The sequence below is a fragment of the Pipistrellus hanaki genome (genome assembly GCF_964339955.1).
Source record: "Pipistrellus hanaki genome assembly, chromosome: X".
Classification (NCBI taxonomy): Eukaryota; Metazoa; Chordata; class Mammalia; order Chiroptera; family Vespertilionidae; genus Pipistrellus; species Pipistrellus hanaki.
This window is the reverse complement of record NC_140524.1, coordinates 102,654,269-102,677,305: the sequence shown is the minus strand read 5'-3', so window position 1 is coordinate 102,677,305 and position 23,037 is coordinate 102,654,269. Positions and strand designations below refer to the sequence as shown.

At 50.4% G+C, this 23,037-nt stretch overlaps 1 protein-coding gene across 1 annotated transcript; it reads left to right on the top strand.

Moving 5' to 3' along the window:
* Positions 1–4,026: 4,026 nt before the first annotated feature.
* Positions 4,027–21,367, top strand: LOC311614917 (uncharacterized protein). Its single transcript, XM_084870026.1, has 3 exons — positions 4,027–4,385; positions 19,718–19,838; positions 20,565–21,367. The coding sequence occupies exons 2-3, from the start codon at positions 19,816–19,818 to the stop codon at positions 21,235–21,237; spliced, it is 696 nt and encodes a 231-aa protein (XP_084726152.1). The 5' UTR covers positions 4,027–4,385; positions 19,718–19,815; the 3' UTR covers positions 21,238–21,367.
* Positions 21,368–23,037: the final 1,670 nt, after the last annotated feature.

Below are 23,037 nucleotides of genomic sequence, written 5' to 3'. Positions count from 1 at the left end.
CTTTTCCTTTATTTTTCTTTCTCTGAAGAACTTTAATGCAAACCCCAGATGTCATGTTCCTTCATCCCTATGCACTTCAAAATTATTCTCTAAAAAAAAGGACATTTCCTTGCATATACCTTTAGTGTTAACAACTATTTCTTATGACCATCAAATACCAGAAATTTTAAATGCTTCAAAAGTAATTCTACACTTTTATGTATTTATTCATTTTTGCACTAGTGGCCCGGTGCATGAAATTTGTGCATGGAGGGGAGGTGGGTTTCTCAGTCAAGCCTTCACCCTCTTCATCCCTGTCACAATCTGGGACCACTGGCTCCTAACTGCTCACCTGCCTGCTTATATGATCTCTCCTAACTGCTTCTGCCTGCCTGATCACCCCCAACTGCCCTCCTCTGCCAGCCAATTTGATTCTGATTGGCCAGTTTCTATGCCAGTCAGCATCTAAAGCTCTGCCTCCTAAGCAGCCATTGGCTACTCACAGTTCACCCAGATGTGGTTCTGATTGGTTAGTTTCTATGCCAGGCAGCATCAAAAGCTCCATCTCCTAAGCAGCCTTTGGCTCCTCACACTTCACCCAGATTTGATTCTGATTGGTTGGTTTCTCTGCCAATCAGAGTCGCTGGGCCTGTCAATGAACCTCATCAGAAAAGCAGGGCTGATAGCAGACCTTGTGGAGGCTGGGAGAGAAGCAATTACTCATCAACAGCTGTCATACAGGCTAGAAATCAGAACCTGCTTCTCTCTTCAGGCCTCTCTCTGGGCCTGATATGAAGCCCCCTCAGCAGTCAGAGCTGGGTCACCACACTTGCAGCCACAGCAGTTAGTGCTGGGTCGCCACGGAAACCCAGCGCTGACTACAGGACTGACTTCTGGTTGGTTGAGCCTCTGGTGGTGACAGACCCAGGGTTTTTATATATTAGGATAAGATGTTCACTCAACTCTTAATTTTTTTTCTTAAGGGAGGGGAGCTCTCTTTAAAAAAATTCCTTGATTTCAGAGCAGAAAGGAGAGCAAGAGAGAGATAGAAATATCAATGATGAGCCGAAACCGGTTTGGCTCAGTGGTAGAGCATTGGTCTGCGGACTGAAAGGTCCCGGGTTCGATTCTGGCCAAGGGCATGTACATTGGTTGCGGGCACATCCCCGGTAGGGGGTGTGCAAGAGGCAGCTGGTCGATGTTTCTCTCTCATTGACGTTTCTAGCTCTCTGTCTCTCTCCCTTCCTATCTGTAAAATATCAATAAAATATATTTTAAAAAAAAAGAAATATCAATGATGAGAGATAATCATTGATTGTCTGCCTCTTACACATCCCCACTGAGGATCAAATCCCCAGTCAGGAATCAAACCGGGACCTTCTGGTTCCTAGGTCGATGCTCAAGTACAGAGCCACACCTGCTAGGCTCGTGGTCGGCAAACTGTGGCTCGAGAGCCACATGCGGCTCTTTGGCCCGTTGAGTATGGCTCTTCCACAAAATACCACGGCCTGGGTGAGTCTATTTTGAAGAAGTGGCATTAGAAGGAGTTTAAGTTTTAAAAATTTGGCTCTCCAAAGAAATTCCAATGTACTGTTCATATTTGGCTCTGGGACTAATGAGTTTGCTGACCACTGGGATAGGGTGAAATAAGCTTCTTCTCAAAGAGGATTTAAGTCTCTGAGAGCACAGTGTTTGAAAAAATGTCCCCTGGGGCAAAAGTCGATGAGCTATTCAAATACGTGTTCCAAGGGCATTGCCTGTGACCCTAGAATGGTCAATGGCACCTTTGCCTCTGGGCTGGAATCCGATCTGTGGGCAATGGACTCTTCCCTCTTCCCTCTGAGAGAGGGAGTGAGAAGTGGTAGGAGCATTCTTTAGGAAATGTCCCTTCGCTGCCCGCCATGATTGGCCACTGTCCTTAGAACTGGAAGGAAGTCACAGCCTCTGCACCGAGAGAGACCATGGCTCCCTTCCCAGGGGTTTGAAAGGAGCGTCCAGGAGGATCCAAGATGGCTGCTCGGGTAGACACCTAACCGCAGCAGCACACAACAATTTCAATGGAATACAACTAAAATGTAGAGTGGACATCGCCCAGAGCTACAGGTAGTCGACTGACTGAAAATTCTACAACAAGAAGGAAAGAGAAAACCAGAAGGAAAATCAGAGGAGCTGAAAAAAAGCCTAAGGTACAGAGACATGCTGCGTGCCTGCACGCATGCGCGCGCTCGGAGAGGTCGCAGCTGGAGAGGAGGAGAGGGCTGGGTGCTGCCCGGCGTTCCCTAGCAGGAAGGAAATAAAACCCCCAGCCTGGGCTGAACCCCCGAACCGGCAGCGCTGAGCCCCAGTTATGGGCCAGACCCTGGGGACCCAGGCTCCGGCAGGGGGAGACGGGGCTGTGAGGCGGAATCCCAGGTGAGCAGTGAAAAGCAGGGCCCCCGGAGTCGCGCGCACATTGCGCGCAGAGGACTGAATGTTGACTCTGATGCTGGATTACCCTAGCCGGAAGGAACAGGGCCTCCGGCGGTGCTGAGCCTCAGTCCGGACTGCTCTGAACCCCAGTTCTGGGCCAATCCCTGGGGACCCAGGCTCAAGCAGAGGGAGACGGGGCTGTGAGGTGGAGTCCTGGGAGAGCGGCAAAAGACTGAGACCCCGGAGTCGCGCACATTGCTTGCAAGGGAAGGAATGTTGACTCTGATGCGGGATTGCCCTGGAGGGAAGGAAACAGGCGCCAGTTTCGACTGCTCTGAACGGCAGTCCTGGACCAGACCCTGGGGACCCAGGCTCGAGCAGGGGGAGACGGGGCTGTGAGGTGGAATCCCAGGGGAGTGGCGAAAAGCGGAGCCCCCAGAGTCGCGCGCACTGCGCGCAGAGGACAGTCTGTTGACTCTGATCCTAGACTCCCCTAGCGGGAAGGAGAAAAAAAAAGCTCCAGACTGGAGGAATGTGACAGGGAGCAGGAGCCCCTGCCGGACACCGGCCAGCCGGGCTCCGGCAGGGAGCCGGGCGATGGGGCCCCTAGGGCGGGGGGTGCCCCTGAGCCTTCGACCTCTGAGCGCGGGCAACGAAGCCAAGGCCGTGGGCTGCTTCCTGGGCGGCGCCGACCCCGGCAACAGGCTGGAGCAGCGCGGGAGCCCGAGGAGAACAAAGGGGTGCCACAGGCCAACCTGCTGAGCTCCCAGGACAAGGAGGAAGAAACCAAAGAAGTTCTCAATGTGAAGAAATCAAGTGAGAGCAAAAGATAGTAAAATTACTTAAGAAAGAATACAAAGAAGATCTTGAAAAATCAAAGACTAAGTCAGAACTCAACTCACCAGCCAACATTGCAACATATATGCGTTTTAAAAAAAAAAAAAAAAAAAAAAAAAAGGACAGAATGTTGGAACAGCGGCGGCCAGGCCTAGAGTGCCCAGGCACAAGGCAGTGGCAACCAGGCCCGGAGCAGCAACGGCCAGGTCCCAGAGCAGCAGCAGCCAGAACCAGAGCAACAACAGCCAGCACTGGAGCAGCCAGACCTGGGGCAGTGGCAGCCAGGCCTGAGGCGGAGGCAGTCAAGCCCAGGGTGTCCAGTCCAGGAACACCCAGACCCAGAGTGGCCTGGCCCGGAGAAGCTGGGCCCAGAGCAGTCGGGTTGGGAGCAGCCAGGCCCAGAACAGCAGTAGCCAAGCCCGGAGCATCCAGGCTGGGAGTGGCCAGACTCGGAGTGGCCGGGCCCGGGGCAGCCAGGCCCGGAGCAGCCGGGTTGGGTGCGGCCAGGCCTGGAGCAGCAGCTGCCAGGCTGGGAGCGGCCAGGCCCGGAGCAGCCGGGTCTGGTGTGGCCAGGCCCGGAGCAGCGGCTGCCAGGCTGGGAGCGGCCAGGCCCGGAGCAGCGGCTGCCAGGCTGGGAGCAGCCAGGCCTGGAGCAGCGGCTGCCAGGCTGGAAGCGGCCAGGCCCGGAGCAGCGGCTGCCAGGCTGGGAGCAGCCAGGCCTGGAGCAGCCGGGTCTGGTGCGGCCAGGCCTGGAGCAGCAGCTGCCAGGCTGGGAATGGCCAGGCCTGGAGCAGCCGGGTCGGGTGCGGCCAGGCCCGGAGCAGCAGCTGCCAGGCTGGGAGCGGCCAGGCTCGGAGCAGCCGGGTCTGGTGCGGCCAGGCCCAAAGCAGCGGCTGCCAGGCTGGGAGCGGCCAGGCCTGGAGCAGCAGCAGCCAAGTCCAGAGCAACTAGATCGGAAGCGGCAGTGACCAGACCCGGAGCAGCTGGTTGTGGAATGAACCAGAGCAACAGAGGCCAGGCCCGGAGCAGCCAGGCCCGGAACAGCTCGCTCCTCGCCTGCCCCTGCCCCACGGCTGCCTCTCAGACATGGCTGGAAACTTTTGTGGGAACTTGAGGGTCTGCTGAATCAAGTGATGAAGGCTTAGATCTGGATGTGTTGAGTTAGTATAGGGCTGGGGTGTTGATCTGTGAGTGCCTTGGATGGGGCCTGGATGAGGCTGGTTGACCTATTTGGAAATGTCTTTTGTGTGAAGTGTATCATTGGGCATGTGGAGGTATTATTGATATGAGAAAATGCTAAGTAACTGATTTACTATCTGAAAATGGATTTACTATCGGGGAAAGGGAGGGAGGAAGAGACTGAACATAAACTGCACCTATGGATGAGGACAATGGGGGAGGGGAGGGGTCAGAGGGTGGGGTGGGAACCTGGTGGAGGGGGGAAGAAATGAGGAACCTTTGTAATAATATGAACAATAAAGACTGATTTAAAAAAAAAAAAAAGAAAAAAGAAAAAAAAAGAAAGGAGCGTCCAATGGCACGGTCAGGGCTGGACCCATCTCCATGCAGCTCCAGGAAGGGCTGGGACATGATTCCTAGGTAAACACCTGTAGTCAGTCTCATTTTTAAAATTATGTATATTTTTAATTGATTTTACCATAGGCCCCAGGTCAGCTTCCCCACTGCCCTGGGCTAAGGCCCTTTAGGGAGGCCGCCCCTGGCCTGGCCCCGGCTCCCATCCCTTCACAGTCTCTCTCCCCGAGGCCCTTCCTCCAGGCTTTCTCCTGAAGACTCTGATGAGTCACGGGGCCTGCCTGCTCTAAGTCCTCAAAGAGGACATTCTCATTGGAGAAGGACTTCAACTCTTTTTAAAAATGTACTGTATTGTTATTGTTCTCAGAGAGAGGGGGAGAGAAACATCAATGGTGATAGAGAATCATAGATCGGCTACCTCCTGCATGCCTCTCACTGGGGATGCAGCCCGCAAGCCGGGCATCTGCCAGGGACCCTCCAGTTTCCAGGCTAATGCTCTATCCACTGAGCCAAACCAGCCAGGGCAATACTTCAGCTCTTGAAGACCTGCCTGCTCTGGCCCTTTAAGAAGACTATTGTCACAGGCCTGCAGACCATCCCTGGGTGCCATGGAAACATGAGAACGTTTGGTTTCCTTGTTTCTGTTACTGCTTGGCAGTGGCTACCATTTGTACCTCTGAGACGTCCTCCTCCTGCCTTTTCGTATTGGTTGGGTAACCATTGCACTTTATTTTCCCCCTGGTTAAGAAAGTCCCAAGATTTGTTTGTGGTGGGGGGGTAATTTATTTAACCTTTTTATTTGCTCTGAAATAGGTTAACTGTCATCGGTGGTCTTACAGGAGAGATGAACCCAGGCCACCTTCCTGTCTTCCATCTTTCCTACCTATATTCTATCCTCCCTCCCTCCCTTCCTTCCTTCCTTCCTTCCTCCCTTCCTCTTTCCTTCCTTTCTTCCTTTCTTGCTTCCTTCCTCCCATACATCACTCCTTCCATCCATCCACCCTTTCTTCCTTCCTTCAATCCATCCATCCTTCCTTCATTGTTTCCTTCCTTCCTTCCTTCCTTCCTTCCTTCCTTCCTTCCTTCCTTCCTTCTTTCCTTCCTTCCTTCCTTCCTTCCTTCCTTCCTTCCTTCCTTCCTTCCTTCTTTCCTTCCTTCCTTCCTCCCTTCCATCTTTCTCTCCTTTCTTCCTTCCTATTTTCTTTCATCTTTCCTTTCACCTTTCTTTTCTTCCTTCTCCCCTTCCTTCTCCCCTTCCTTCCTTCCTTCCTTCCTTCCTTCCTTCCTTCCTTCCTTCCTTCCTTCCTTCCTTCCTTCTTTCTGTCCATCAATTGTGAACGATCCACTTCCCGTGTGTTTCACAGTTCGGGATCTGGAAGAGGGGCCGAGCACAAATGAAAGAGACGAGACAAGAAATAATAATTTGGAAATTGAGTGGCCAGGCGGACGCCCAGGAGGACTTCCACTGGTGCCCAGGCCTCGCCAACCTTTTATTCCATTTTGGATGCACATCCAGCCCTTGGGCAGGCAGGTAATTGCGGTCACAGACAGGCTATCCTAAAGGTCAGCAAATATTAGAAAGATCTACTATGTAATTACTCAGGTAATTGCTTGAGTCCCCATTGTCTGGACTGAACAATCAGTGCACAGCTCTGGCCCTGCCGGGGGCTCAAGGGCCACCAGCGCTCCAGGCTCCTTGCTGACACCTCTCTGACAGTGAAGACCATGGGTGACCTCCCACATCGCCCGTTCCTTTTCCTTAGTAAGTCTTGAAAAGTGACTGCGCCTGAAGGGTTCAAGTCCTTTTAAGACTCTTCATTCCGCATCTGCAGACTAAAAATAAGCATATGAGAACAAAACTGAGACAAGCGACAGTGATTATGCCGAGAGACAAATGTAATGAGATCCAGTGGAGTAGGTTCACTTCTTTCATGTGCTTTTTTAATTGCTGCCAGGCATCCAAGGAATTAGTTTGTAAGTTTTCCTGGGATAATTGTACAATATGCTGTTGTAATTTGACAATATCAAGGGTTGTGTTGCCTTTACCACAAGTACCAAGAAGATGATTTTTTTATTGATCCCCAAGGGTGCAAGGTACTAATATAGGGAACGGGGGTAACACAAACCTGGAAAACATTATAATGACACTGCAAGGATAGTCTTTGCTCTCAGCTGTGCATTTTATCACCCATCCACAAGACTATAGGCTTCAATGCTGACAATTCAATCTCAAACTGGCTGTCAATCCTTTTTTTGTACAGACAATGTCTTAGTTACATTTTCCTAAACGTATTGTACACAGTCCAGGGGTCCTCAAACTTTTTAAAGTGGGGGCCAGATCACGGTCCCTCAGAGAGCTGGAGGGCCGGACTATATGAACTACTAATTCCTACTGTAACACCTCGGCTGCGCTCACTGCCCAAAAAACCTGGCGGGCCGGATCAGACTCCTCTGCGGGCCGCATGTGGCCCGCGGGCCGTAGTTTGAAGACCCCTGGTACACACTGAGTAGTCTGAACAGTTTGTACCATGGCTGGAGCAGCAACGCCCACAGAAGTGAGTAAAGTTATGAGGGTGAAGATTCCTGCAATTAACATTCCAAGAAACATTTAAAAAAAATATATTTTATTGATTTTTAATAGAGAGAAAGGGAGAGAGATAGAGAGCTAGAAAAGTCGATGAGAGAGAAACATCGACCAGCTGCCTCTTGCATACCCCCCACTGGGGATGTGCCCGAAACCAAGTACATGCCCTTGACCGGAATCGAACCTGGGACCTTTCAGTCCTCAGACCGACGCTCTACCACTGAGCCAAACCGGCTTCGGCACATTTTTTGTTTTTTTTTCTTCAGATTTTTACCAGGTCATGTGACAATTGGTAGGTTTGATGAGATTCCCAAGGCTCGGTTAGGTTAGTAGGAACCCGAGCGAAAGCTGGTTGTTTTAAACTCATGAGGGGATCCTTTGGAATGTAGAGTTAATACAGTGGGATAGGGTGAGCCTGTGATGACACCTCGCACAGCTGGCTTATGCATGAAGGCCCATCTGGATGGGGCCCGAGAGGAGTACAACGGGTCACACACACAGGCGGTGGCAAATACCGTCTTACCGGGTATTCCCCATAAGGTACGGATGGAATTCTCTGAGCGATAATTAAAACTATGCCTTTTTATAGGTGCAAGTGCAGCAGCTAAGTTCCATTGTGTGCTGTGTAGGGGCTAATTGCCATGTTGTAATTGAGATCCAACAAATCCCCCTCCATGCCATGAGATGGAGTGATTAGCTTCGCCACAGAGATTGGATGCGGTCCCTTCTATTTTAGTGTGTGATTGTTACTATACGCAGACCTCAGGGCCCCCAATCCACAAAGGAAAAGCTGTTACCCAGTGGGCTGGTGGTAGGGCAATGGCTATAGCAGTCTTGCCAGTTAATGTCTTCCTCGGTGGAGTGCTGTTCATGAGACTTTTTACATAATGGCTCAGTGTGTGTGGGTGTGTGTGTGTCTTCGTACAGTTACATTTCTGCACCTCTCCCCGGAGGAAGTAGTGATAGCAGATGTATTTGGGCTTTTGCCTCCCCCTCCTTTGATGTCCATGCTAGCCAGAAGCCTCTCTAAATCTACACATGAAAGCACAGTGGTTGGATTGTGTCATGCACAGGGAAGCTGGGTGGTGACACCGTGTCATTATGCTTTGCACGTATATTTCCTTGCCCCACCCATGGCGCTCCTGGTGACCAGGTATTTGGTGTCTTTGGTGGGCTGTGAGGAGCGGCTTTGTGACGTCATCGGCTGGGACCCCGCTGCAGGGACAGGCACAGAGGGCCCCACCCCCTGGGCCAGGGGTCTTTAAACTATGGCCTGCGGGCCACATGCGGCCCGCAGAGGAGTCTGATCCGGCCCGCCAGGTTTTTTGGGCAGTGAGCGCAGCCGAGGTGTTACAGTAGGAATTAGTAGTTCATATAGTCCGGCCCTCCAGCTCTCTGAGGGACCGTGATCTGGCCCCCACTTTAAAAAGTTTGAGGACCCCTGAGCCTTCCCCTCAGGAGTCCAGCTTGGGCCTCCGCTCCCTGGAGCAGCTGGGTTGACAGGAGCCAGCACCTGCGTTATGGGGCCCATATTCTAGACGCCAAAACTGAGGCTCAGAGAGGGGAGCAGCGGTCCCGACCCCAGCTCACCGCCCCCTCCACTCAGCCAGGCTCACAGGCAGCTCCCCAGCTGCTGCCTGGTTGCCATGGTGTCGAAAGAGGAGGAGGCAAAGGAAGTGGAGGAGGAGGAGATTCCTAAGAAGCAATCTCAAATACATACCAGCTGGCCCCCCTTCCTCACCCCTCTCCCCAGCACCAAAGCCTCCTCTGGGGCAGGTGGGCGGGGCCTCTTCCTGGCCAGGCAGCCAGGAGCAAAGGAGGTCAAGGAGGCCAGGGGTCCGGGTATGGGTTCTGGATCCCCCACCTCACCCAGCAGATCTCCTGGGCCTGGGCTCCAGCACCATCCCACAGCTCCCAGACCAGGCGGGCTGTTTCCTGCCTCCCCGCCTTCGCACATGCTGTTTGCCCCCCCCCTTCCTCATCCTTCTAATCCCAGCTGGGCTTTAACTCCACTGGAGAACCTTCCCGGGGTTCCTCGGGGCTCCTCCTGCATCCTGCACCCCCCTCCCCCCAAGTCACAGCCTGGATGATGCTCTGTCGGGCGGTGAGGTCTTGGGGGTGCTAGCTTCCCTTCACCCAGTTACCACCTCACTCTCCACCTTTACCCCCCACTATTGTCCTAATCCATAGGTGTACGATTTTTTTCCAGGCTGTTACCACACCTTCCACACCCTTTCCCCCCCAAGAATTGTCAGTCCACACCCTTTCTCTGCCCCTGATTCTATTATATTCACCAGTTTATTCTGTTCATCAGATTTTTTTTATTCACTTGGTTTTTAGATTCACTTGTTGATAGGTATGTATTTGTTGTTCATAATTTTTATCTTTAACTTTTCTTCTTCCTCTTTTTAAAGAATACCTTTTAGTATTTCATATAATACTGTTTTGGCAATGATAAATTCCTTTAGCTTTTTCTTATCTGTGAAGCTCTTTATCTGACCTTCAATTCTGAATGATAACTTTGCTGGGTAGAGTAATCTTGGTTGTAGGTTCTTGCTATTCATCACTTTGAATATTTCTTGCCACTCCCATCTGGCCTGAATAGTTTCTGTTGAGACATCAGCTGACAATCATATGGGTGCTCCCTTGTAAGTAACTGTTTTTCTCTTGCTGCTTTTAAGATTCTCTCTTTGTATTTTGCTCTTGGCATTTTAATTATGATGTGTCTTGTTGTGGTCCTCTTTGGATTCCTTTTGTTTGGGGTTCTCTGCATTTCCTGTAAATCTATTTCTTTCAACAGGTGGGGGAAGTTTTCTGTCATTATTTCTTCAAATAGGTTTTCGATATCTTGCTCTCTCTCTTCTTCTGGCATCCCCCTAATTTGGATGTTGGTACTCTTGAAGTTGTTCCAGAGGATCCTTACACTATCTTCATATTTTTGGTTTTTTTCCTTTTGCTTTTCTGGTTGGGTGTTTTTTGCTTCTTTGTATTTCACATTTTTTTACTTGATTCTTGCGATCCTCTAATCTGCTGTTGGATCTCTGTATATTATTCTTTATTTCAGTCAGTGTATGCTTAATTTCTAGTTGGTCCTTTTTCATAGCCTCGAGGGTCTCATTAAATTTATCGGCGGTTTCTAGAAGATTCTTGAGTAACCTTATAACCGTGGATTTGAACCCTATATCCAATCATTTTATTTTCTCTATTTCTTTCCTCTGTGACCTGTTTCTTTGTTTTTGCATTTTGGCTCTTTCCCTGTGTTGATAGAGTGGCTTTGTACACTAGGTGTCCTATAGAGCCCAATGGCTCAGCCTCCCCAGTTACCTGAGGTGGACACTCTTGTGAACCCCTTTGTGGGCTGTGTGAACAGTCTTGTTGTACAATAGTTAAGCCTTGATTGTTGCTGGTATCACTGGGAGGAATTGACCTCCAGGCCAATTGGCTGTGAGGATCAGCTGTGTCTACACTGGAAGAACTTCTATGCTGGAGCCACCCTTATGAGGCAAGACTTGCTTCAGTGGGGCTTTGGTGCTCACTGAGTCTGCCCCCTCAGTGTGTCCCTTATGGATCTGAGGAGTTGTAATCTGGATGGTCCTACTCTGACCCCTGGGTACACTGGCTCTTGGATCTCCATGAAGGTGCTAATTTAACCTCTGCCTGAGACCACCCAGCAGGAGCTACAGAGAGATTTGCAGATTCCTCTTCTTTATTTGGGGTTTGGAGGTGCCCAGATGAGGCCCAGCTGTGAAGCAATGCAAGCTGCTGTGGGGCCTTGGGCCTTCTTTTGGATGTTCTGGGTCTCACTGACTCAGCTGCAGTTTGTTAGGTAAGTTTAAATTTTAAAGGACCAGGCCATTCATATGCAAAAGCCTCTGTACTCAGCTTGGGAGGGGCTGGGTCTCAAGGTGGAGCAAACAGCAATGGCTGATCATCAGCCCTGCACTAAGAGGTCCCTGGGGTCTCAGTGTCCCTTGGTAATTGCTGAAAGCACCTATGAGAGAAAGACACCCTTGAGTTCCACCTGAAGCCAGACAGTCCAGTTTCTCCCTGTATGAGTCTGGGTCTCCAAGTCTCACCCAGAACTGGAGTTCAGAGCAGTCGGGAGCTTGTGTCTCCCTCCCAATTGAAAAAGCCAGCCGCATACTCAGTTGCCAGCCCTCTCCGCATGCGGGCCACTGTATCTCTGCACTTGACTTCCTCACCTCCTCTGAGTCTCAGTGTGCTTTTCTCTTTCCTTGTAGTTGTAGAATTTCCACTCAGCCAGCCTTCCTGTGTTTCTGGATGATGTCTGTTTTGTCTTTTAGTTGTAGTTTTGAAGTGGTTGTGCGCAGCAGCAATTTCAGGTGTTTACCTATGCCACCATCTTGGAATAATATATAAAATAAAAATATATATATTATTGATTTTTTACAGAGAGGAAGGGAGAGAGATAGAGAGCTAGAAATGTCGATGAGAGAGAAGCATCGACCAGCTGCCTCTTGCACACCCCCTACCGGAGATGGGCCCGCAACCAACATACATGCCCCTGCCGGAATCGAACCCGGGACCTTTCAGTCCGCAGACCGACGCTCTGCCACTGAGCTACATATTTTTGACACAAGGTGTAGCTATTGGCCATTCCTTTAGGCAAAACTTTCCATTGATATCTTTCCATGGGTTCTATATTATTAATAGATGGCACTGAAAAGGCAAATCTTTGTTTATCTTGAGGTGCCAAAGGAATGGTGAAAAAAAAATCCTTAAGATCTACAACTATAAAAGACCAATCTAGAGGGATTTGTAAAGGCACTGGGAGTCCAGGCTGTAAAGCACTGGTATGCTACTATGGTAACGCTACTATGGTATGCATAGTAGCGTTAACCACTCTAAGGTCATGTAATGATCACCATTTTCCTGCTACCTTCTTAGGCAGGGTAAAACAGGTGTGTTCCAAAGGCTATTGGAAGGCACTATGTGACCAGCTTGTATTTGTTCTTGTATTAATGCATGAATATGGTCTAATTTCTCCTTCGTTAGTGGCCACTGATCCACCTATATAGGTCTGTCATCTTTCCTTGGTATGGGATCAGCACGGGGTGAGGAGACTGAGCAGTGACCACTCCTAAAAAAGGTTGATATCCTAATCCTCATCTTCCAGGGTTTCCTTTGGCTTGGATGGGCTCTTTAATTCCCTGATTATTTTTAACTAAGCCTTGACCAGTCTGATATCCCATCTGAGTTATTAACTGCTGTCCTTCATCGGTAATAATACATGCATGTAAACCTTCTAAGACATCCTGGCCCCATAAGTTGACTGCAATCCCAGAGACTATGTAGGGCTGAAACCATCCTGTCTGTCCTTCCTCATCTTGCCTCCTTAACACTGTAGCACTGCGTTGTGTGTTATCAGGAACTCCTGCCTTCCTAACTGAGCCCATAGCTTCTGCCATGGACCAACTTGGAGGCCAGAATTCTTAGCTGATAACACTGACATCTGCTCCAGTGTCCACTAGTCCTTTTAATAGTTTTCCCTCTATTCTTAAATTAATATAGGATGGGTTTTGCTAATTTCCTGTATCTGAGCTTTCAAATCCTTGCATTTCTCTTTTCTATTTATAGCCTCGCCTTGCTGAACATAAGGTATCTGAGCAATTCTTTGTCCTGGAGTAATTTGCATAACGTGATTGCATTCTAATATCACTTCAATTTCTCCCTCATAGTCTGAATCTATGACTCCAGGCAGAATAGTTAGTCCTTTTAGAGTGTTTCCACTCCTCCCTAAGGTGAATCCTAAAGTTCCCAGTGGCACAGGTCCCCAGATTCCTGTAGGCACAGGTTGCCGAGCCATATCGGGGGTCAAAGTGACCGCTATAGTGCTGTTAGGGTCTCGGCCTGTGCTCCCCGGAGTGGCTCGGATCACGGAGTGCACTGTGAGTCTTGCAGGGCAGATTTCCCGATTGATGACGGGGCTGCGGCCGCCCCTCTGGCCGTTTCCCTGCGGTTGGTCATTCCCTATGCCTTCATCTAACGGCTGCCCATTTTTATGCAATTTCCATCTCCCCTGGCCGGCCCAAGGGTGGCCTGCTGGCACCTAGGACACAGAGAGGTTGAATCTGTGTTGATTGAATCGTGAGTTGGGATGCTCACGCCTTTCTCTAACGCACCACCTTATGTCCTTCTTGGTTGCTACATTCTTTTTTAAAATGTTCTGTTCTTCCACAATTAGAACACCTTTTCTTCCCTGTTACAGCGGCAGCGAGTAACTTTGCTTGCAAAGTGCGTGACCCCACGTTCTGACACGTTGAATCGTCTCTGTGACGGCACTGTTGTTTCTCAGAGGCGTCAGGCATTGCTTACAATCATCATTGGCTTCTCATCAGTTAATTGCTGAATGGAAATGGTTCCTGCTGTCTCAGGTTGACTCTGTCCTGTCCCTGCTCCAGTGAGACGAGCCACAAAATTGGAAAATGATGCTAACGGCCCCCGCATACATTTACTAAAAGCTGCCTGAGGGTCCCCTTTGCTGGTAAAGCCCACCAAGCGCTCCTTCCACAAAGTCTAATTTGCTCAGATGCCTGTTGCACATAATGTAGCTGATTTTGCACATCCATATACTGTCCCAGTCCTGCCAGCATTTCGTAAGTTATTTGAGCATTCAGCCCACGGTTTGCGTGGGCTTGCTCCTGGCAGCTCTCCAAAAACTCCCCCTTCCGCAGTAAATCATCTCCTCCATCCAGAGTTGCACGAGCCAGAGAATCCCAATCAGAAGGAGGTAAGAATGTTCATTTCTGATCATTTCTCCCGTAAAAGGAGCTGTTGGACCATTTTGAAGTATGCTTCCACGAAGGCCTTTATCATTTTAAAGTCAAATTTTTCATGGTGTCTTATTATCTGATTCGGGAGCTGTGGGCCAGCTACCTGTAGATAGGCAAGGCAAGTCTCCCCTCCACCGTCATGTCCTTCCATCCTTCTCTCAGGGCTCTGCACAGGTGATTCTATTAAAGGCGAATTAAACATTTCAGGATTAGGACATGGAGGTGGAGGGGCCATGAAGGCCATCCCTCCAATTTTCCTGTTGGCTCCTCTAGGAGTGGAGGGTGCAATGGGAGGGGGTTTATCCTCTTGTTTCTCTAAAAGGCTCTAGCAAGTGAAATACGTGTTCCACAAGGAGAAAGTTTGGAGGCAGGTTTTGCCCCTGCTGCTGCGCTTCTTTCCAGTTCTGGCCAACTTTTCCCCAACATTCAAGATCTAATGTAGCTTCTGCAGAAACTGGTTTGGCTCAGTGGATAGAGCGTCGGTCTGTGGACTGAAGGGTCCCGGGTTCGATTCCAGTCAGGGGCATGTACGTTGGTTGCGGGCACATTCCCAGTAGGGGGCGTGCAGGAGGCAGCTGATCGATGTCTCTCACTCATTGATGTTTCTAGCTCTCTATCCCTCTCCCTTTCTCTCTGTAAAAATTTAATAAAATATATATTTTTAAAAATCTAATGTAGCTTCTTCAGGAAGCCAGGGGTGATGTTCTATACACGCAGAGACGGTAAGAGAATACCTTCTGGAACTTTGATGCCTGTATCCTTAAGCTCACAAACCAAAAGCCGACAATAAAGCATCTTTCCTTTTGACGAATTCTGCCCCATTAGCCTGGTTAAGAAAAGACACCCCTCCACCCGCACCCTCACTTACAGATCGCACTTTCTGCAGCTGACCTTGGCCTTTGCGGTGAAATTCCCACCTCTCTGGTGAAAGCTTTTCCTCATTTTTTGCTCTAGGCGAAGTCTTCCCCAGATTTCCCTCATTGAGGCGCCAGATGGGAAGGACTCATGTCCGCCTGGTTCAGGGTTCAGGGTCTGGAAGAGGGCCGTGCACAATGAGAGAGATAAGACAAAAATAATAATTTGGGGGTTGGGGGGCCAGGCGGACGCCCAGGAGGACTTCCACTGGTGCCCAGGCCTCGCCAACCTTTTATTCCATTTTGGATGCACATCCAGCCCTTAGTCAGGCAGGTAATTGCGGTCACAGACAGGCTATCCTGAAGGTCAGCAAATATTAGAAAGATTTACTCTGAGACTATTTGGTCAGGAAATGGCGTGAGCCCCTTGTTTGGACTAAACAATCCGGTGTATAGCTCTGGCCCTTGCCAGGGGCTCAAGGGCCACCAGCATCCTAGGATCCTTGTTTACACTTCTCTGACAGTGAAGACAATGGTTGGCTTCATTCAATCCATCCTTCCTTCTTCCATCCATCCATCTATCCTTCCTTCTTTCCTTCCTTCTTTCCTTCCATCCTTTCTTTCTTCCTACCTTCATTTCTTCCTTCTTCCTTTCCTTCCTAACTTCTTCCTTTCTTTCCTTCCTTCCAACCTTTCTTCATTTCTTCATTCCTTCATTCCATCATTCATTCCTTTCTTCTTTTCTTCCTTCCATCATTCCTTACTTCCTCCATTCTTTTCTTCCTTCCATCAATCTATCCATCCTTCCTTCTATCCTTCCTTCCTTCTATCCTTTTCTCCATCCATCCTTCCTTCCTCCCATCCATCACTCCTTCCTTCCTTTTATATATTTCTTAAAAAAAAATAATTTTAGAGAGAAAGGAAGAGAGAGAAACATCAATGATGACAAAGAATCATAGATTGGCTGTCTCCTGCACGCCCCACACTGGGGATCCAGCTCACAACCCAGGCATATACCCTTGACCAGAATAGAGACCGGGACCTTCAGTCCCCAGGCCAACGCTCTATCCACTGAGTCAAACCAGCCAGGGAAAGATGTCAACTCTTGAAGACCTGCCTGCTCTGGCCCTTTAAGAAGACTACTGTCACAGGCCTGCAGACCAGCCCTGGAGCCATGGAAACATGAGAATGTTTGGTTTCCTTGTTTCTGTTACTGTTTGGCAGTGGCTACCATTTGTACCTCTGAGACGTCCTCCTCTGCCTTTTTGTATTGGTTGGGTAACCATTGCGCTTCATTTTCCCCCTGGTTAAGAAAGCCCTGAGATTTCTTGTGGGTGGGTTGGGGGGGGGGGGGCGAGGGGTGTGTGCAGTGCGTCACTTTATTCAATCCTTTTACTTGTTCTGTGAACTGGTTAAGTGTCAGGGGTGGTCTTAGAGGAGAGGTGAACCCTAGCCACCTTTCTGCCTTCCATCCTTCCTACCTGCTCTCCTTCCTCCCTCCCTCCCTCCCTCCCTCCCTCCCTCCCTCCCTCCCTCCCTTCCTTCCTTCCTTCCTTCCTTCCTTCCTTCCTTCCTTCCTTCCTTCCATCCCTCCTTCCTTTCTACCTTCTCTCCTACCTTCTCTCCTTCCTTCCCACCTTCTCTCCTTCCTTCCTTTCTTGTATCCTTTTTTCTTCCTTGTTCCTTCCATCATTCCTTCCTTTCTTCCATCCTTCCATCTATTATTTCTTCCATACTTTCTTTTTTCCATCCTTCCTTTCTTCCTATCTTCCTTCCTTCTATCCTATCTATCATCCACCCTTCATTTCTTCCTTCCTTCTATCCTTCCTTCCTTCCATTCATCAATCCTTGCTTCCTTGCATCTGTCCTTCCTTCCTTTCTTCCTTTCTTTCTACAATACCTTCTCTTCATCCTTTCTTTCTTTCTTTCTTTCTTTCTTTCTTTCTTTCTTTCTTTCTCTTTCTTTCTTTCTTTCTTTCTTTCTTTCTTTCTTTCTTTCTTTCTTTCTTTCTCTTCCTTCCTTCCTTCCTTCCTTCCTTCCTTCCTTCCTTCCTTCCTTCCTTCCTTCCTTCCTTCATACCTTTGTTTCTTCCTTTCTACCACCTATCCATTCATCCTTCCTTCCTTTATTTCTTCCTTTCATACTTCCTGTCTTCCTTTCTTCCTTCTTCCATACTTTCTTTCTGCCATCTATCCAACCTTCCTTCCACCCTTCCATCTTTCCTCCTTTCTTCTTTCCTTCCATTCTTCCTTCCTTCCTTCCTTCCTTTGTCCCATCTATCACTCCTTCCTTCCATTATCCTTCCTTTCTTTCTTTCATCCTTCCTTCCTTCTTTTCTTTCTTCTTTCCATCATTCCATCCTTCCATTCTTTCTATCTTTCCCTTCCTTCCTTTCTTTTTTCCATCCTTCCTTCCTTCCACCATTCATTTCTTTCTTTCTTCCTTTTTTCTTTCTTTCTCTCTTAATTTCTTCCTACCCTCTCTTCTTCCTTCTTTCCTTCCTTTCTTGCTATGTTTCTTTCTTCCTTGCTTCCTTTATTACTTCCATCTATCATGTCTTCCTGCCATCCTTCCTTCCTTTCTTCCTTTTATCTATCATTCCTTCCTTCCATCCATTTATCCTTCCTTCCATCATTTCTTCCTTTCTTCCTTCCTTTCTTCTATCCTTCCATCTATTATTTCTTCCATACTTTTTTCTTTCCATCCTTCCTTTCTTCCTATCTTCCTTCCTTCTACCGTATCTTCATTTCTTCCTCCTTCTACCCTTCCTTCCTTCCATCCATCAATCCTTGCTTCCTTGCATCTGTTATTTCTTTCTTTCTTTCTTCCTTCCTTCCTTCCTTTCTTTCTTTCTTTCTTTCTTTCTTTCTTTCTTTCTTTCTTCCTTTTTTTCATTTATTTCCTTCCTTTCTACCTTCTCTCCTTTCTTTCTTTCTTTCTTTCTTTCTTTCTTTCTTTCTTTCTTTCTTTTTCTTGCTTGCTTGCTTGCTTCCTTCCTTCATACCATTGTTCCTTCCTTTCTTTCTGCCATCTATCCATTCATCCTTCCTTCTTTTATTTCTTCCTTTCATATTTCCTGTCTTCCTTTCTTCCTTCTTCCATACTTTCTTTCTGCCATCTATCCAACCTTCCTTCCATCCTTCCACCTTTTCTCCTTTCTTCTTTCCTTCCATTCTTCCTTCCTTCCTTCCTTCTTCCTTCCTTCCTTTGTCCCATCTATCACTCCTTCCTTCCATTATCCTTCTTTTCTTTCTTTCTTTCTTTCTTTCTTTCTTTCTTTCTTTCTTTCTTTCTTTCTTTCTTTCTTTCTTTCTTTCTTTTTCTTCCTTCCTTCCTTCCTTCCTTCCTTCCTTCCTTCCTATTGTCCTTTCTTCCTTCCATAATTCCTTCCATAATTCCTTCCTGCCATCTATATATCCTTCCTTTCTTCCTTTCATCCTTCCTTCCTCTTTTCTTTCTTCCTTCCATTATTCCATCCTTCCATTCTTTCTATCTTTCCCTTCCTTCCTTTCTTTTTCCCATCCTTCCATCATTCATTTCTTTCTTTCTCTCTTAATTTCTTCCTACCTTCTCTTCTTCCTTCCTTCCTTTCTTGCTATGTTCCTTCCTTCCTTGCTTTCTTTATTACTTCCATCCATCATGTCTTCCCTGCCATCCTTCCTTCCTTTCTTCCTTTCATCCATCATTCTTTCCTTTCATCCATCTATTCTTCCTGCTTTCCTTCCATCATTCCTTCCTTTCTTCCTTCCATCCATATTTTTATCCTTCCTTCCTTCCTTCCTTCCTTCCTTCCTTCCTTCCTTCCTTCTTCCATCCATCCTTCCTTTCTTATATCCTTCCTTCCTACCTTCATTTCTTTCTTCTTTCCTTCTTTCTTAACTTCTCTCTTTTCTTCCTTCCTTCCTTCCCTTCTTCATTCATTTGTTCCTTCCTTCCTTTCTTTCTGCCATCTATCCATCCTTTTTTCCTTCATTTCTTCCTTTCATACTTTCTGCCTTCCTTTCTTCCTTCTTCCATGATTTCTTCCTGTCATCTACCTAACCTTGCTTCCTTCCTTCCATCCTTCCTTCCTTTTATCCTCCTTCTCTTCCTTCCGTCCATCCTTCCTTCCTATCTTCCTTCCTTTGTTCGTCCCATCCATCACTCCTTTCTTCCATCTATCCTACCTTTCTTTCTTTATTCCTTCCATCCTTCCTTCCTTCCTTACTGCCATCTATCCATCCTTCCTTCCTTTCTTTCATCCTTCCTGCTTTCTTTTCCTTCCTTCCTTTCTTCCTTCCTTCCTTCCTTCCTTCCTTCCTTCCTTCCTTCCATTCTTCCTTCCATTCTTTTTTTCTTTCCCTTCCTTCTTTCCTTCCTTCCATCATTCATTCATTCATTCATTCATTTCTTTCGTTCTTTCTTCCTACCTTCTCTTCTTCCTTTCTTTCTTGGGGCGGGGGTCGGTGTGTCACTTTATTTAATCCTTTTGTTTGCTCTGTGAACTGGTTAACTGTCATGGGTGGTCTTACAGGAGAGATGAATACAGGCCACCTTCCTTCCTTCCTTCCTTCCTTCCTTCCTTCCTTCCTTCCTTCCTGAATGTGTCAATATTTATACGGTGTTTGAAGTGGGGCACAGTCCATGCCGAGCACAGGGTACATGGGAGCAGTCTTAGGTGTGGGGAGGGGTTTGCCGGGTGCGATTCCGAACCCGCACTCTACTGACCGCAGCTGTCCCACTGCAGGGCTCATCTCTCCTGGTACCGTTTCCTGTTGGCTGCACCTCCCTCCCCCGCCCACGTTTCCTGCTGCCGGAAGATCAGCCGCCGCCGGTCTCCTGACCATGTCCTTCCACAACAGCTACTAGTAAGATCCCTGACCGCTTCCTCCTGGGTCAGACACAGGTCTTCCCATTGGGTCTGGACGAAAGACAGGTTCCCAGGCCCAGGTGCAGACTCAGACCACCCACACGTCCCCTTCTCCTTCCGGACGCCCTCTCTCCGCCAAACCCACTGGCCTGGGCCCGCCCTCAGCCTCCGCGGGCAGGAGGAGGCATCATTCCTGCAGCCTGCGGTCATCAGACTGCCCGTCAACCCACCCCAGCTCGGGAGGGAACTTCCCAAGGGGTGGCACAGAGACAGCACGCGCCCCTGGGGAGGGCGGGCGGCAGACACTCTGTTGGCATGTCAGGCTTCGCAGAGGGAGCTCGGGTTTGGAGGTGCCCAGCAGCGCCTGCCTGGGATCCTCTCTGGGGGGACCCTGCCTTCTTCCCTCGTGCTAATCAGCAGAGAGGAGCCTGGAACCTCACTTTCTGGTTAGCCCAGCATCTGCTCCCAAGGATTCAAATCCAAAAGCGATCCAGCCCTGGCCAGTGCGGCTCGGTGAATAGAACGTTGGCCTGTGGACCGAAGGGTCCCAGGTTCAACTCCGGTCAAGGGCACATAAAAAATATTTTAAAAATATATTGGAACACTAATTGCAGGCCAATGTGTATACAGCCTCTTAAATGCATAGACCCGCAGAACCAGGGCCCGGCCAGCACAGCTGCCCGTGGCCCACGGCCCTGCTTGTCTGTCGTTCTCTCCGCCGCAGCCTGGTCTTCCGGCGGTCCGGGGTGAAGCCCTTGCTCCTCAAAACCCTGGCCGTCGCCCTGGCCTACGTGTCCTGGGTCTTCAGCCTGGTTATCGCCAACAGCCTGTCCTGGCGCGTGTGGGAGTTCAAGAGCGAACGCATCCCCATCATGCACCTCGGCCTCTGGGAGCTCTGCTACCTGGAGGTCATGAACATGTCCGGCCAGATGCTCGAAGTGTCCATGTACACCAAGTTCAACAGCAGCTGGAGCCTCCCGAACGAGATCTTCTACGGCCAGGACCTCATGCTGCTGGCCAACTTCCTGGCGCCCGTGGCCCTGGTGTTCAGCACGCTGGCGGTGTGGGCCAGCTGGAAGCAGACCCCGTTCCCGCACTTCTTCCGCACCTGCTACAACACGGCCGCCCTGCACCTGATAGTCAGCTGCTTCTGCGTGACGCTCGTCGTGGCCTGGAACTTCTCCGTGGACCTGGCGGGCGAAACCACCCTAGAGTTCCCGCCCAACTTCCTGGTGAACAAGTACATGATCCTCAACAAGCGCATGTCCTACGTGCTGCCGCTGGGCAGCCTGGCCTCCGTCTGCTCCTTCCTCGGCGTCATCCTCTTCGCCATGGACATCTACTCCTCGAAGAAGAAGAAGGAGAAGAAGCCCCGAGTGTTCTACCCCATGGTCTGAGGGGGGCCGCGCCCCCTGAGGCCGGCGGGAGCCCTCCCGCAGAAGCGGCCTGTGTGCGGCTCACGGTGTGTCACCATCACCGTTTCCAATAAAGAGGCCTGGCTTCCCGCCTGTCCGCGGCCTGTGTTCCCTCCCCTGCGCTCTGCTGTCCTTGGATGCTGCTCGCGTGCTGACACCTGTAGGCAAACACATTCTGCATGCACTGTCCCAGCTCAGAGGCCCTGGCCGGTGTGGCTCAGTGGTTGAGCATCGCCCCACACACCAGGTGGTGGCCAGTGCAATTCCGGGTCAAGGGCACAGGCCCAGGTTTCAGGCTTGATCCCCAGTAGGGGGCATGCAGGAGGTAGCCAGTCCATGATTCTCATCATTGATGGTTCTCTCTCTCCCACTTCCTTCCTCTCTGAGGTCAACACATAACATATAGAGCCCACATCTAGGCAAGCAGTGAGACGGACAGAAGTTCAAGTGCATCCATGCAAGCGGTGGGGCTGGGGAGTGAGAGCAGCTGAGGCCACACGTGGGCTGTGAGGAGCTGGCCCTGTGAGGTCATCGGCTGGGACCCGCTGCAGCCGGGAGCCCCTGGACGCCTGCCAGCGGCAGTGCCCTCTGACCTCTGAGTGCAGGGCGGGCAGGATGGCCCAGCCACCTGTGGAGGGAAGAGCAGCGCTCCGCAACCTGTCCAGCTCAGCTCCCTCCCGGCTGGGGGAGCGCCCAGGCCTGGCTCTGATGGGAAGGGGTGCTGGGCCGGCCCCTGAGGGCACTGGCTGGGGCAGGGAGGATCCACCTCCTGCAGTAACAGGAACGGCCAGCAGAGGGCACACCCTCTGCCCCTCCCCAGGCAGCAACGGGGCTGGGGAACCACACCTGTTCCCCTCAGCAGCGGGAGGGGGCGGCTGACGAGGGCTCTGGGTTCAGGTGGGCACCCAGCTGCCCTGGGAGGCCTGTTTCGCCTGCCACTCTGCAGAGGGGTCCCCTCTGGTGGCCGCACTGCGCAGGCCCAGCCCTGCAGGAGCTGGATGCCAGCACAGACTGTGTTTGGGGTTGGTGGGGGAGCAAGCGGAGTGCCCACCTGGTGTCTGCACCCTCTGTCTAAGGGGTGTGAGGACCCGGGGCTGCAGGCAGGACCTGGGGGACCAGGGACAGGCTGGGCCCGGAGCTGCAGGGAGCGCTGAGGGTGCTGTGCGCTGCTGGGGGGCTCCAGAGGGTGGGAGAGGCTGCCACCCAGGTGCGGTGGCATCAGGGACCTGGACCACGCGGCACCGGGCAGAGCCACGTGTCACAGCGAATGCAGGAAGGCAGCCGGTTTGCGGACCCCGGACCCATTTCTTTTCCTGGAAAAAGTAAAACTGCCAGGGGGGCGGGCGGGGCAGCCAGGCCCAGGGGAATAATGGCACTTTGTCACCTAAGCCACAGGCAGCAGGGCGAGGGGTGGCGGGTTTGTGTGTGTGTGTGTGTGTGTGTGTGTCTTCACACAGGGCCCTGCCCCAGGTAGCGGGACTCTGCCAAGGTCACCAGCTGGGAGGGATGGGGACAAAGAGAGCAGCCGCCCGGAGGCACTGGGGCAGTGACAGGACCCCTGTTCCCTGGGGGCAGAGGGGGGTGGGAGAAACGGTGACATCAGAGCCAATGGCCACAGGGTGAGGACCGCCTACCCGGAGGTCCCGGGTAAAGGAGACACAGACTGTGGGCAGCCCAGGGTGCCATTTTCAGCTCTGCCTTTTAACTTCTGTGTGCCCTAGAGCCGTGGTCGGCAAACTGTGGCTCGCGAGCCACATGTGGCTCTTTGGCCCCTTGAGTGTG

What these genes read in the sequence shown, in the direction of transcription:
- LOC311614917 (XM_084870026.1), top strand. Translation starts at nt 19,816, where the DNA reads ATGTCCTTCCACAACAGCTACTA. An exon ending in TCCTTCCACAACAGCTACTA is followed by an intron (nt 19,839 to 20,564) that starts GTAAGATCCCTG and finishes TCTCCGCCGCAG; the next exon opens with CCTGGTCTTCCGGCGGTCCG.